Source organism: Podarcis filfolensis (genome assembly GCF_964270895.1).
Source record: "Podarcis filfolensis genome assembly, chromosome: 13".
Lineage (NCBI taxonomy): Eukaryota > Metazoa > Chordata > Lepidosauria > Squamata > Lacertidae > Podarcis > Podarcis filfolensis.
The window spans coordinates 53195831-53211413 of NC_139615.1; the positions used below are offsets into that span (position 1 = coordinate 53195831).

The 15583-nt window shown below is 42.9% G+C and overlaps 1 protein-coding gene across 5 annotated transcripts in view; it reads right to left on the reverse strand.

Moving 5' to 3' along the window:
• Nucleotides 1-55: 55 nt before the first annotated feature.
• Nucleotides 56-15583, reverse strand: part of MYO1H (myosin IH) — a 96331-nt gene continuing 80803 nt past the window's right edge. For all 5 annotated transcript variants that reach the window (XM_083583802.1, XM_083583800.1, XM_083583801.1 and 2 more), the window contains 7 exons: nt 13021-13114; nt 11399-11454; nt 11131-11266; nt 10643-10713; nt 3183-3277; nt 2301-2400; nt 56-720 (listed from right to left, as the gene is read on the reverse strand). In XM_083583802.1, coding sequence (XP_083439928.1) covers nt 697-720; nt 2301-2400; nt 3183-3277; nt 10643-10713; nt 11131-11266; nt 11399-11454; nt 13021-13114 — 576 coding nt within the window. In that variant the 3' untranslated portion in view covers nt 56-696. The remainder of the gene's footprint in view (nt 721-2300; nt 2401-3182; nt 3278-10642; nt 10714-11130; nt 11267-11398; nt 11455-13020; nt 13115-15583) is intronic.

Here is a 15583-nt window from a genome sequence, read left to right on the forward strand (position 1 = left end):
AAAACCAGTCAGGAACTAGTTCTTTTTAAAAAACAAAAAAACCCCTACAAGATCATTTCAAAGCCGTGTTTCTCTTAGTCTTTTTAATTCACATTGCCACTTACAGTCACATGTTGCTAGTATAGAGAGGAACATGGAGGCACGATTTCAACTGCAGAACCTTCCCCCCGCCCCACCCCATCTCCCTTCGGTGGGCCTGTGGCTGCCCAAGCAGCAGTGGGGATCTCAAGGTTCCCCAAAAAACAGTGCCAGAGAACAATGAGGAGAGTTGTGTTCCCAAACCCTAAGGGACAACAGCTGCCTGCCTCGCATTTCTCCAGGCTGTAGGATTCAGCTTTACAGATTGCCATTACGCTTCCAGCCCTGTAATGGGAAGAATACTTTTTCCAGAGTGTAGAACTTCCTCCTCCACTTCTAAGGTGCAATTCTTTTCTGAGGCTTTCCCCACTTGGACCTATTAAGGAAATCTGTAACTGTTGACTTAGATTAGAGGCAAGTTATCACAAAAATATAGCCAGTTATTGGGAGTATTCATACAGTCAGTCATGGGATCTGCAACAGTCCTATGGCATCAAAACACTCTTTGTAAGCATCAGAATTATAATATGGACTCTGCTCCTCTCCACAGAGGAGTTTGGGCTACTTTCTCTTTCGAACATCAGCAGTTAACAGGCAAAGGTGGAACATGTGCTTCCATCAGGATGTTATTCTGGGTGATACCTGTTGGATTTAAACATAGAAAGATTAAAAAAAAATATTAGATGGCTCCCTTCTCATTTTGCAGCCCCTGAACAGAAGCATTGTTACTTGAGAGTCCTGCATTGCAAGATGTTAGACTAGATGATCCTCAGGGTCCCCTTCAACTCTACAATTCTGTGATTCCCACCAAAAGGACAAAGGGGAGCTGACAGGCAACTAAGGGATCTGGCTTTTTAAAAGGAAATTCATGCCCTATAAATTCCTATAAATTCTAATTGTTGTTGATACAAAATACTGGTACATTTTACTTATGGTCACCAATCAAAGCAATACGTACTGCTATACATCATATCTGTAATAATTTTGGTATAGACACTTTGACACAGCTTTGTTATTATATTCAGAAACATTTATCCGAGTGTTTATTGCGGTTTTATTTTTAATATTTAATATTTAACATATAATTGTTGCATGTCATATGTTCTAATGGAAACAAATATATATCTCAATACAAGCATATTAAATAGTTTAAAAATGAAAATTGATTTTAAAAAACTTCTTTATGAGCAACGGGGGGCTGGGCTGGATGGACCTTTGATCTGATTGATCTACTTTTGATGTTTCTCTATAGAAAGCACCGGCCTTGAAATAAAAGCATATTTTGACAATCTTGCCTATTATAAATCATCCACTGTGTCGCACGATGAGGAAGGAAAATCTAAGAGCCTGCTAGATCAGGTGGCCCTTTTTATCCAGCTTCCTGCTCTCAGAGGGATCAACCAGCTGCCCCAAAGAGAAGAAGCCCCCAAGCAGGACGTGAAGGCAATAGCAGCCTCCTCCCCACTGATGACCCCCAGCAACTGGCATTCAGAGGACTGTCCCCTCTTATTCTGGACATAGTGCACAGACATCATGATTCATGGCTATTGATAGCCTTCTACTCCAAGAATTTGACCCAGTCTATCTATGTGCTGCATGTAGAAGTCCTTTCTTTTATCTGTCTCCTAAATCTTCCAACATTCAGCTTTGCTGGATGTCCAGCAAAACAGTTGGGTGAGAGAAAGAGAAGCTGTTCCCTTCTTCAAGGGAAGAAGCTGCAGTTTGAGCCTCAGACTCCAAAGAGGGGTGGGCACAAAGGTTACAGCTCATCAGCATGGAAAATCACAAACAGATTATCAATATAGACAAATAAGGGGGCAGCACACCTGCCTGGGAGGTAGAAGGCTCAGCATCTGACATTTCCAGCCCTTGTCGCCCAGGCTAGGTGGACAAGCAGCCTCACTGTCTGGCCTAGGGGGCAGCTTCACATGCAATTATTCAAGCAAGGCCAACTTAAACATACCCAAGGGACTTTTGAAAGCTTGCTTGGCTTCATGATGGTCTGGTCTGACACTATACCTGGGTTTAATTGGATTCCTCTTGGTTATCTAGACACTCACTTGCAATGTTCCTATACTGGTCTGCTCACCACCCCAAGTTACCTGCAAAAACCTCACTCCAGCTACAACATTTAGGCCCCTAAATCTGCTTTGCTAGTCATTCCTTCAGCATCCAGTTCTTTGCCTGTAGAAAAAGGGCCACAGTCATTGCAAAGGACTTACCACCGTCAGTTGTCCGTTTTTGGCTTTGTAGACCTGAGCATCCTGCCCAGTGGTGAAAACCATTGTTCCTTCTTTCCCTGAACTGATTTGGAACTGGAGGCTACAAAAAGAAACACCAGCAATGACATTCACAAGCCCACCAGGCTTAGGTGCAAAACCACCATCCTGGCCTCTAGGGAAGGGTCCGGGAACTCAGGGAGAGAAGACCTGCTCTCCATGCAGAAATAATAAGGCTGATAATGAAGTCCCTGGAGAGCCACTGCCAGGAATTGAAGTGGGTCCCAAAAACACAGGTGTGTCTTCAACAGTCATGGAAAGCTGTACAATTAAGGGACCAGTTGCACTTCAATGGGATGGGAGTTCTGCAGTTTGGGGGCTGACACAGAGAAGGCCCTCTCCTGGGGTTACAACCACCACCCCTTGCAGTTCTGAGGGTAGCAGAACTACCAAGAGGGGCTCCTCTGCCAATCTTAGCACCCGAAAGGGCCTAGAGGGAAGGAGGCAGTCTCAGATATTTCATTTGGGACCCAAGTGGTTTTTCTGAGCCACCTGCACTGGGACAAGGATGTCAGAGGCATCAGGCCAGAATCCCCCCAGTGGCTGTTCAGATGCTTCCCAGAAGCCCACTTACAGGCTGTGAAGGCACCCGGCCTCTCCTGCCCTTCCTAATTCAGTGGTGTACCCTTCCCAACGTGGCATCAGAACAGCCTCTTCAAAATAGTCCCCTGGGTTTTTGCTTTAAATACATGGAGTGTGAAATTCAGGCTGATAAGCAGGCCTGTGCTTCCTATGTCAACAGATGTGGGTGATGCTTCAGAACGATCAATCCCATGATTTCATTCATTTGCAAATGCAAAGGCCTCAGAAGAGTGAGGGACCCACCTTCCCTGGACCACCGAGACATTCTGCTTGTGGGCCAGAATGCAGAGTTTTGTGACCGTCTCAAAAAAGTGCTCACACTGCAGAATGGCGTCTCCCTGGAAGCAAGAAATGGAGTCAGGCAGGGCTCTCCATTCAAGGAGAAACTCCCTTTTCACCACTGTGTTATGATCAGACAGCTGCATTTGAAAATTGAATACAAAGAGGTTAATAACACTTTTCAAAAGCAAAAAATAAAATAAAAAAAAGCACTTGGGCTAAATATGTCCCTATACCAGGGGTTCGCAAAGGGTGTGGCAGGGAAATTCTTTTTTTTTCCTTCGCATTTTCTAAAACAGGAACATAGAGCATATTTAACCCCCCTCCCCCCGTCCCACTTACAACTTCGTACCAAATACCACATTTATACATATACGATATGACTTCTCTTCCACACTTTTCCTGGTTCCTTTTGCTTTTCTACTACTCCGTGTTGGGACGCGGGTGGCGCTGTGGGTAAAACCTCAGCGCCTAGGACTTGCCGATCGCATGGTCGGCGGTTCGAATCCCCGCGGCAGGGTGCGCTCCCGTTGCTCGGTCCCAGCAGTTCGAAAGCACGTCAAAAGTGCAAGTAGATAAATAGGGACCGCTTACTAGCGGGAAGGTAAACGGTGTTTCCATGTGCTGCTCTGGCTCGCCAGAGCAGCTTCGTCACGCTGGCCACATGACCCGGAAGTGTCTGCGGACAGCGCTGGCTCCTGGCCTCTAGAGTGAGATGAGCGCACAACCCTAGAGTCTGTCAAGACTGGCCCGTACGGGCAGGGGTACCTTTACCTTTTACTACTCCGTGTAATCCACATATTTTTAATCATCCAATTTGTTATCTGTCAAATACTCTATTTCAAATCTGCTGGATTTACTTGAGACCTGCAAAGTATGAATTTGTCTATACTGGTTTTTGAAATAGTAAATAAACTTTATCCATTCCTCCTTATATTCCTGATCTTTGTTTTTTTTTTTATAAATTTTTTATTGGTTTTTCAACACATATTAAAAGACAATACAACACAATACATAAACAAACAAACATATAAACACGTATAATTTCTTAACCTTTTTTCCTTAAACCTTCTTTCAACGACTTCCCCATACCTCCCCTTTCTGCATCCCTGTTTTAAATCTTTCCAGCAACCCCTAATTTCAATTACTTATAACACTTTCTTTAAATCTTTTTTCTCGTATCCAATTGTTTGTCACTGCAATTCTATTTTGCATTACCCAAGACATTTTAACACTCATTAATTTTACAACAGTTCTTAAGATAAACTTTAAATTTCTTCCAATCTTCTTCCACCGTCTCTTTCCCTTGGTCACGGATTCTGCCAGTCATCTCAGCCAGTCCCATGTAGTCTATCACCTTGGTCTGCCATTCTTCCAGTGTGGGTAGCTCTTGTGTCTTCCAATACTTTGCTAAGAGTACTCTTGCTGCTGTTGTAGCATACATAAAAAACGTCCTATCTTTCCTTGACACCAATTGGCCCACCATGCCCAGGAGGAAGGCTTCTGGTTTCTTCACAAATGTGCATTTAAGCACTTTTTTCATTTCATTATAAATCATTTCCCAGAAGACCTTGATCCTTGGGCACGTCCACCAAAGGTGGTAGAAAGTACCTTCAGTTTCCTTACATTTCCAACATTTATTATTGGGCGTATGATAGATTTTTGCAAGCTTGACTGGGGTCATGTACCACCTATAGATCATTTTCATAATGTTCTCTCTTAAGGCATTACATGCCGTAAACTTTATACCGGTAGTCCATAACTGTTCCCAGTCAGCGAACATAATGTCATGACCAATGTCTTGTGCCCATTTAATCATAGCTGATTTAACCGTCTCATCCTGTGTATTCCATTTCAACAGCAAGTTATACATTCTTGACAGATTCTTAGTATTGGGTTCCAATAGCTCTGATTCTAATTTTGACCTCTCCACCTGGAAGCCAATTTTCCTGTCTAATTTGAAAACTTCATTTATCTGGTAATAATGAAGCCAGTCTCTTACTTTGGACTTCAATTTCTCATAACTCTGCAATTTCACTTTTCCCTCCTCATGTTCTATAATTTCCCAATATTTTGGCCATTTGGATTCCATATTAAGTTTTTTCACTTCCTTGGCTTCCATTGGTGACAACCACCTAGGGGTTTTGTTTTCCAACAAATCTTTATACCGAATCCAAACATTGTATAGTGCTTTCCTAACAATATGGTTTTTGAAACCTTGGTGGGTTTTAACCTTGTCATACCATATATATGCATGCCAGCCAAATCTGTTATTGAACCCTTCCAAATCCAAAATGTCTGTGTTTTCAAGAAGCAGCCAGCTCTTCAGCCAGCAAAAAGCCGCTGATTCATAATACAGCTTTAAGTCCGGCAGGGCAAACCCCCCTCTTTCTTTTGCATCAGTTAGTATCTTAGTTTCACTCTGGAACTTCTCTCTTTCAGCAACTGTTAGGTTTTTATCCAATACTTTCGTTTTCTGTTTGTTCAACTTAAATCCTGCTACTTGACCAAATGCTTGTATTAGCTCTAAAACTCTTCTCGTACTAGTGTCTGGCTCTTGTAAAGTTAATACTAGGTCATCTGCAAACGCTCTCAATTTATATTGTTTAGCTCCGACCTGAATCCCTTTAACCAGCTGGTCCCCTCTGATCATGTTTAATAAAACCTCCAAGACAGATATAAAAAGTAATGGGGATATTGGGCACCCCTGTCGTGTCCCTTTTTCAATAGCAAATTCTTCAGTAACCACATTATTTACAATCAGTTTTGCTTTTTGTTCAGAATAAATTGCACCTATACCATTCTCAAAACCTTGGCCTACCCCCATCCCTTGGAGATTCTTCTTCATAAAACTCCAAGAAATATTGTCAAAGGCTTTCTCCGCATCCACAAATATTAATACTGCCTTAGTATTAATATTAACTTCCAGCAACTCCATAATATCTATTATGTTTCTCACATTGTCTGACAAATGTCTTCCTGGAAGAAAGCCCGCTTGGTCTTTATGAATCTCCCCCACCAAAACTCTCTTCAATCTTTTTGCCAAAATGTCTGCAAAAATTTTGTAATCCACATTAAGTAATGATATAGGGCGGTAGTTCTTAACCTGGTTCTTCTCAGTCTCTGACTTTGGTATAAGTGTAACATACGCTTCTTTCCACGATTCCGGTGCCTTCTTCCCCTCTAAAATTTCGTTACAGACCTCCTTCAACGGTTGTATAAGCCATTCTTTCAAAGCTATGTAGTATCTGGAGGTCAGTCCATCAGGTCCTGGAGATTTTCCCAATTGCATATTTTGAATGGCTCCCTCAATTTCTTGATCAGTTATCTTCTGGTTCAAAATCACTTTACTTTGTTCAGAAATTTTTTGTAATCCATATTTTTTAAGAAATTCTTCTATTTCTTTCTCATTCACCGGCCCTTGTGCATAGAGTCTCCTGAAATAACTCTGAAAACAATTTCTAATCTCATTTGGTTTATAAATGTTCTTTCCCTCCACTTCTAAATTTGTAACCGTATTCTGTTTTTGTCTCTTCTTCAGTTGCCATGCCAGGAGTTTCCCACATTTATCTGCCGATTCAAATGTCTTTTGTCTCATTTGTTTTATTTTCCATTCTATCTCTTGATTCATCAGTTCCATATATTGTCTCTGGTAGAACTTAATTTCTCTCAAAATTTCATGTGACTTTGGTTTAGATCTCAATCTTTTTTCTCCTTCTTTTATCTTTTCCAAGATCTTATCCTTCTTCTCATTCTGTCTCTTGCTTTTTATGGCATTCTGTTGTATTAAAAATCCTCGCATGACGGCTTTACTTGCGTCCCAAATTACTCTTTTTTCCACTTCTGTTCTCAGATTTATCTCAAAGTAGTCCTTTACCTCTTTCTGGGCCTTTTTATACACCTCTTCATCTCTAAACAGGGAGTCATTCATCCTCCATCTAAAGGAACCAGCTGTTGTTGGGTTCATCTCCATCTTTACAGCATTATGGTCGGAGCAAGTCTTTGGGCAGATTTCCACTTTCTTAATCTTTGATGCCATCCCACTAGTTACCCATATTTGGTCAATTCTAGTCCAAGTCATTTTTGCCTCAGAAAAGAAAGTTCCCTCTCTCTCAAGAGGGTTCCTTGTTCTCCAAATGTCAATCAGGTTCATATTGTCAGTCATTTCAAAAAAGGTCTTAGGTAGTCTCCCATCCTTGGAGATCACCTGTCTTTGTGCTTTGTCCATATTTGTAGAAACCACTCCATTCATGTCTCCCATTAAAATTACATTGTAATCCAAAAAGTCCATTAATGTCTCATGCAATTTCTTAAAAAATTCTGACTTCCCTTCATTCGGTGCGTAAACTCCTATTATCAATAATTTTTCTCCTTGAACTTGAATTTCAATTGCCAAATATCTTCCTTGTTCATCTTTAAATATTAATTTAGGGGCCAACTTTTCCTTTGCATAAATCACCACTCCTCTTTTCTTCACTTTGTCCGATGAAATAAATTCTTGTCCTAATCTTTTGTTAATAAGTAATTTTCGGTGTACTCTAGTCACGTGGGTTTCTTGTAAGCAAAACAAGTCCAATTGTTCTTTTTTTAAAATATGGAAAACTTCCCTTCTTTTCCTAGGCAAATTGAGTCCGTTACAATTCCAACTTAGAATTTGCAGAGACATCTTGTTGTTTATTTAGTTGCTCCTCCAGCTGCTCCAAGCAAATCCTCTTCCGTTGGTATTTTAGCCCCAAAGGATAGGTTTGAAATGTCTGGTAAATCTTCTAGGTCCGTAGGTTCCACCGTTTCCTTCAAAAGGTCCTCCTCGTTCCTTGTCAGAAATTGTTCTTTATCTTGCACTGTTTTTATCTTGATTTTCTTTCCTTTATAGTTGAAAGACAGGCCTTGTGGGAACTCCCATCTGAATGGTATGTTGTTCTTCCTCAATAGGGTGACCAAATCCTTGTAGTAGGTCCTCACTTCCAAGATATATTTAGGAATATCTTTAAAAATCTGCACACGAGAATCTTCAATCTCAAGGGCTCTTTGAAAATGTAAATTTAATATCTTATCTCTCTCCTCCTGAGATCTCAGAGTTATCAAGCAGTCTCTTGGGCTCTTTCTGTTCTGTCTCCTACCCAGTCTGAAAGCAGTTGTTATCTTGAATTCCTCCTCTTTCAAGCTGTCCTGCCAAAAATCCAGAAATTCTTTTGTGAGATAGTCTATCAAATTGTCCTTTTCACTTTCTGGAATCAATCTTAATCTCAAATTTCTACTTTTCCTCTGTAGTTCCAATAAAGACAGGGCAGCATCATGTTCTTCCAGCTTTTTACAGACTGGTACTAACTTTTCCTGTGCATTTCCTGCAGAAGATTTTGCTTCCTCTGCAGAGGTTTTTGCTTCCTCTGTGATCTTTCTAGTTATCTCATTTTCTTGGACTAATTTATTTATTGTCTCTGTATTCAAGTCCAATTTTGTTGATAATTCAGTCAACTGTTTGGAATTTTCAGTACTCTGCTTTGTGAGCACTTCCAGAGTTTCATTTATTTTGACTAATGCCTTTGTTATTGTCACTGTATCCATGGAGAGGGTTGTAGCAGCTGCAGTTGGATTTGTAATTGAGCCTCTTCTTTTCTGATCAACTTTACTCTTAGCCCTTGTTATTCTCTCTTCTGTTGGGCCACTCATATCCCAAGGTCGTTCCCACGGGAATTACTTTCAGATGGAAAATTCCACAAGCCTGTCCCTTACAGTAAAAAAATAATAACTGTTTTCTTGCAGCCTCTAGAGGGGGCAGTTCAGAGTTCCAAGTACAAAAGTTCCCTTCAGAGGTAACAAAAGTAACAACCAATTGTCCAATATTTTCCAAGTAATATCAAATTGTATCTTTCCAAAGTGCCAAATTTGTGGCAAGTAAGGTCTTTACTTATTGTCAAAAAGCAAAGCTCCAACTTTGTAGCAAGTCTCTGATGACAGTTCTCAATCCCGGTGACTCACTTTCCAAGCAGTCCTCCCCAAGGGTTCAAAACGGCAGAAATTTCCCCATCTGTACTTCTTCCATGCAGGTAAGACAAATCACAAATCTTCCCCCCCTGCCCCTGCCTGCTAAGGGGGGGATTTAAGTCCAATGTCTGAGTCCGTCAATTTTAAAGCTGCTTCCTGTCAAATTGCAGCTTCCTATTTCGTTGCTTTGGTTACATGCAGTCCGAGGAAGGCAGACTTCCTTATTTTTTGCCTTCTCCGTTTTCAGCCAATTTCTGAATATTTTTCTTTTAAAGTTGTTGTTCAGTCTTACTCACGGATATTCCAATTAAGTTCCAAATGTCAGGAAGGAATCGGCGCTCTCCGTCAATGGCGACGCGGCTTCACTCCACGGGCTGGGTAGCGGCTCTCAGCACCGCGCTCCCCGATGCCGCTCCGGAGCCTTTAAAAAGGCTCCTTTGCAGTGAGGGGGGCGCTTAAGGTGCCCACCGAGCCTCCTTGCTCTCAGGCTTCTCGCCTGAGATTTTAGGGGTCCCCGCTTCGCCGTAGCGGTCAGACCCGAACTCGCGAAGCAGCCTCCCTGAGCGGATCTCAGCGGGAGGCGGCCATTAGACGCTGGCGCCGACCGGAAGTTATTCCTGATCTTTGTTTTCTCTTATCCCGTTTGTCAGACCAACCAGTTCAGCAAATTCAAACATTTTCTTCCTTAGTGGGTACTAGACTTGTTCTCCCCCTTTGTGCGAATAAGGTTCTAGCTGCAGCCGTGGTGTATAGTAGTAAACTCTTAAGTCAGTTCTGCCAATCTGATGGGTGTTAAATACCATCTGTGGGACATTTTCATCACATTTTCTTTTAGCACATAACATGCCATAAAATTCATATTTATTTTCCACAACTTTCCCCATAATTCATAATCAATACTGTGACCCACATCTTGTGTCCACTTAATCATGCTCGATTTCACAAATTCCTCTTTAGTTTCCTGCTCCAACAGCAGTTTGTACATTTTTTATAATACTTTTATATTTGTATCTAATAGGACTTTGGAAAACATACTTTTGTTCTGCAAAGCCATTTTTCCTAGCTATCTTAAACAATTCATTAATCTCATGTAGTTTGGTGTGCAGCCCCATATCCTACCACTAAGGAAAATAAAAACTGATAAGCTAACTTTTCACAAGTACGGAAGAGGAGGCCTGGGCTGAATTAGGCCAAAGGGGCCCTCTCTAGCCCAGCATCTTGTTTTCACAGTGGCCCCCCTGATAATAATAAGAGCAAGACGCGAGGGCTCTCCACACACTTATTCAAAGTCATGCCTTTCTCTTCTGATAATGATTAGCTGTATCACAGGCATCCATTGTCTGAAAGTAAGGCGTTCCTTTTGCTCCTTAGCTTGTTTTATTTCCATGCACTTCACACACGCAAACACACACCATGGGCGGGTAAAGAGAAACTGCTACCTTCTCTGTTTTGCTGTCTTCTGAAACATGGATGACTAAGATATGGTCGCCCAAGCTGCTGGCAGAAAGGCCTTGGAAAAAGAATGCAAAACAAAGTCACTTGCTAGAAAAATTTGGAAGGACTGCCTTTCTTTGCCAAGCTGCAAAGAAGCCTGGCAGGTAGATGCTTGGATGCAGAACTGAGTTTCATTCTTTACTGCTTCCTCTCCCTCACATGGGCCATTTGACAGACTGCAAGAAAGGACTGTTATGAGGTGGGGGAGGGGGCGGTCAACCTGGGTCCCTTTCAGGCTCTTTGCTAGAAGAGACTGCTGAACCAGCCCAACCAGTTCCTTTGCCAGCGGGATGGCCTTGGCTGACCAGGCCATTTAGGCTATCCAAACAGGTTGCTCTGTTGCCAAGGAGGCAAATGGGTGGGTCTCTCCCCATCTCACTTGGCTGGATGCCTGGGAAGGGAAAGGGTTGCCCAAGGACATCAGGGATGTTACCTCCGAGGGTGGCGTACTCAATCCTCTGCTTGATCTTGGCCATCTCCACCACATAAGCGGCCACACGCGTCAGAACCAGCAGCCGCTCTCGGGGCTTGAAGCCATTCCGGTCGTACTTCACCACCGGCGTCACATACTGAAAACCAACCACGAGGTGAGTTTTAGAAGCAGAGGCAGCTTCGCCTGAGAGTCACAGCTTTAGCCACACACCATTCAAGGACCACCGTGCAGGTTGGCCTGCCCTTGCCCCACGCATCCCAGCCCTCACCTTCACTCTCTCGTGGCGGATCAGCTGCAGGACTTTGGGGCTCAACTCGCTCTCGTCTAGGAACACAGGAAAGAGCAAGGGTCACAGTCCCGACACAAAAGTGGGGAGCCACAAAGAGACATGCACAAAAGGAAACTGATCTCGGGGAGAGATTTTAGGCTGCCTCTGGCACAACAAAACACATATCACAGTCAGTACCAGCTCTACCATTAGGCAAAGTTGATTGTTATGGAAGGGCAGAAATTGCTATTTATTTACATATTGTAATATTTATACTGCTGAAGGCAGGAAGGAGAGGTGCTTCTGGGATTAATTTTTGCCTCAGTGACAAAACAACTTGCGCCTTGATCAGCTGCTCCATCTCTGAACTTAGCATCCCCTCAACCCTCCCCTGGCACAATTAAAATGCACGGTTCAAGTAAGGGGGCTGAAATACCAGAGCCCACAAACCTATTAAGTCAATGATTGTTGACACATTTATGCTTGTGATATTCTTTGTTACATTAATCTTATTACAGTGGTACCTCGGGTTACATATGCTTCAGGTTACAGACGCTTCAGGTTACAGACTCCGCTAACCCAGAAATATTACTTTGGGTTAAGAACTTTGCTTCAGGATGAGAACAGAAATCGCGCGGCAGTGGCAGGAGGCCCCATTAGCTAAAGTGGTGCTTCAGGTTAAGAACAGTTTCAGGTTAAGAACGGACCTCTGGAACGAATTAAGTACCACTGTACATATAAAGCTTTTAAAATATGTATCAAACCCTTTAATTATGTACCAGTTAAAGTTAAATGTCTGTAACCCAGCTAGACTGATGTTTTGCAGAAGCAGCTCTCATGCCTTTCTCCTCTACCTGTTTTTGTTTGCTAAAAGCATCCCTGGCCAGAATTCTTTGTGTATAGGATTACTGTTGTGAGTTGGGGGGGGGCTCAGTCTCTATGACACCCTGAGTTCCTTCCAGTTCTTGGGTTCTGTATCTGTGGGGGTAGAAGGTATAAGAGCAAGCCTGCTAAACCAGTCCCTCTGCCTAGGCGGTGGTTGTGGCTGACTACATGTGAAGAAAATGTGAAGCACAACCAAGTAAGTTGCTCCATGCCATCAAGTGAATGGGTGGGTCTTTCCTCTGCCCCACAAACTGCTAGGGAGGAGAACAAAAGGCAGAGTTGTGTGGGAGAGCCGGAAGCAGTTTGGAGACACAGAGACCTGCTTGCTCTGTGCTGGACCCCAAGCTGTGACTAATGGGGAAGCAAGGTCTGCTAGGGTGTTAATGCTGGGAGCCCTTCTATCCTCTGATCAGGTTGTATATATGGGCAAATAAAACCATATAGCATAAAGACACCAGTCTCTGCCAACCTTCATTCCAAGGACCCTGGGTTTGTCTGCTCAGGTAAGCTAGCTCCAAGTTCTCTTCTGTTTCCAGGGCGACTCTTCCTAAGAGATGCCTTAGCTATGCAAAAGTTTGGTTAGGAAATCAGGCTTTTAAGCTTTCATTCTCCTCTGCTTGTGCAGCCTGACATATTTGCATTTCCTTGCAAAGGAAGAGCCCACAATGTGTATGACAGGCCTTGTGCCTCCAGTGAACCAAATCCTCAACCAGCCTTGCCCTTTCTGGTCTACTCACTTAGCCTGGTCTCAAGAAACGGTTCATTCAGGCTCTGGGCATAGCCAGCCTTCTTCCCGCGGAAGATGCCACTAGCAATCACTTTTTCCTCCATCTGTTTTGGAACAAAAGAAAGAGACTAGGCCAGTATTTTGCAAGAAGGAAACCACATTAAAACTCTTGCTTCAGGCTGATGTGGGGAGTTGTACTTATGTTACTAAGAGGCATAAGATCAGGACACCTTCCTTCCTGCAAGCCATGGGCTCAGTTTTATTCATTCATTCATTCATTCATTCATGTACAGTGGTACCTCGGGTTACATACGCTTCAGGTTACATACGCTTCAGGTTACAGACTCTGCTAACCCAGAAATATTACCTCCGGTTAGGAACTTTGCTTCAGGATGAGAACAGAAATCGTGCTCCAGCGAAGCGGCAGCAGCGGGAGGCCCTATTAGCTAAAGTGGTGCTTCAGGTTAAGAACAGTTTCAGGTTAAGAACGGACCTTCAGAACGCATTAAGTTCTTAACCCAAGGTACCACTGTATTTGTTGTTGTTGTTGTTGTTAATAATAATAATAATAATATCCTGCCTCAAGGTGTCTTACACAGATATATTAAACAAGCTAAAAACAGAAAATAAAATCATTAAGATGCAATTAAACACATAGATTTAAAATAATATAAAAGATCTATTAAAAATACAGATAATTACAACAACAACAAATCACAGCAACAGCCCTTTCCTCAAAAACATTCAGTTCTTCACCAGCTGACGAAAGGACAGCCAGGAGGAAGCCATTCTGGCTTCTCCAGGAGGCGTTCCGGAGTCTGGGAGCAGCCCCCCCAGAGAAGACCCTCTCCCACACCTCCATCCACCGAGCGGGCCTGTCAGGGGGGCAGGACTGAGAGAAGGGCCTCCCCTTCTCAGAGCCCAGGCAGGTTTGCATGATGAACGTGGTCTCTCAGGTAGCTGACCTAAGTCCACAGTATCACCGGCACCACTGACTTCCCGTTGTTTGCACTGCTGCTTACTGTGAGGTGGGCAGCGGGGCAAGGGGATGCGAAGACCAGCGTGGTGCAAACGCACCGGCAGGAAGCTATCCAGCACTCCAGGTGATGCATTCGTTTGTTTGTTGTTGTTGTTTTAATACTTTATTGAAACAATACTTTAAAAACAAACAATAAACAAACCACAAAACACTACAGTAACAACACTAAAGAACAAACAAAGAAGAAAAAGCATCACATATTCCTTTGACTTCCATTCATCCCACTATGTTTTCTAGGCTTCCTTTTTGATTTCACGCTTTGTATTATCACTTCTTAATTTTAATTATCACTTAATTTATTTGTGTTTCATATTGTCCTGCAAGGTTCAGCCTAGACTCGTCAAAGCATTTTTACAATGTAGCTGTAAATATTTGTCAGGGAACTGCCATTAGCTCAGAGGCGAGAGGTGGAAGGGCAGTTGTGTTACAGGGAGCCTCCGAAGATCTTGAGAAGCAGTTCCTCCTCTGGCGAGGAGGGAAGCCCTGCCTCCAGTGGGGAGGGGGCGCAGGGACCAGGAGATGCGAGGGAGAGCCCCAACACTGAGCCTGAGCAAAGCGGAGGGGAGGCAAGTCCCCCTTTGCCAGCGCCCACTCTGCGCAGAGAGGGGAGGAGAAGGATGGGGGTCACACGACTGTTATGCTGGGGGGGGGATATAAGGACCGGCCACGCCCAGATTCTGCTAGCGACTGAGCAGACATGGGACTTGCGACGCTCTGCACTGTAAACAGTTTGTATTAATAATAAAGCCTGGAAAAGACAGGTTGGAGTCTTGCCTGTTTGCTCTCGAGCAACCACACCACCACCTGACAATAGTCTTTAAAGACATTCCATTCTTTATTTAAGCTCTGTTTTGAATCACCTCTTAAGCTGCCAGTCATTTTGGCTAGTTCTATATATTCTATCATCTTCACCTGCCAGTCTAATTTGGTGGGTATCACTTCTCCTTTCCAATTTTTTGCTATCAAAATTCTAGCCACCATTATTGCATACATGAAAATTCTTCTAAACATTTTCGGGATTTCATTAAACATGATTCCCAACAGGAAGACTTCTGGGTTTTTTTGGAATGAACATATAAAGATTTTTAAAGTTCATTATATATAATGTCCCAGATTTTTTTTTTCTTAACTGCGAAAGCTTGTATAGTGGAAAGCCACCAAGGGGTTTTCAGTTTGAGTAAATCTTTATATTTAGCCCATACTTTATAAAGGGATTTTCTTATCGTATGATTCAAAAAACCCTTGTGGACTTTCACCTTGTCATAAACCAGATATACGTGCCAACCATAATGGTTGTCAAACCCCTCTATATCCAACAGGTCTGTGTTTTGCAGTACTACCCATTCACAAATCCAAGTTAGGCACGCTGCATCGTGATACAATTTGAGGTCAGGTAAGGAAAAAAACCCTCTCCCCTTAACATCAAGTAATAGTTCATGCTTAATCCTAGGTCTTTTCCCTTGCCATATGAATTTCGAAATGTCTCGTTGCCAGTCCTTAAAGCAGTGTATTCCCCCTTACACCAGAATAGTCT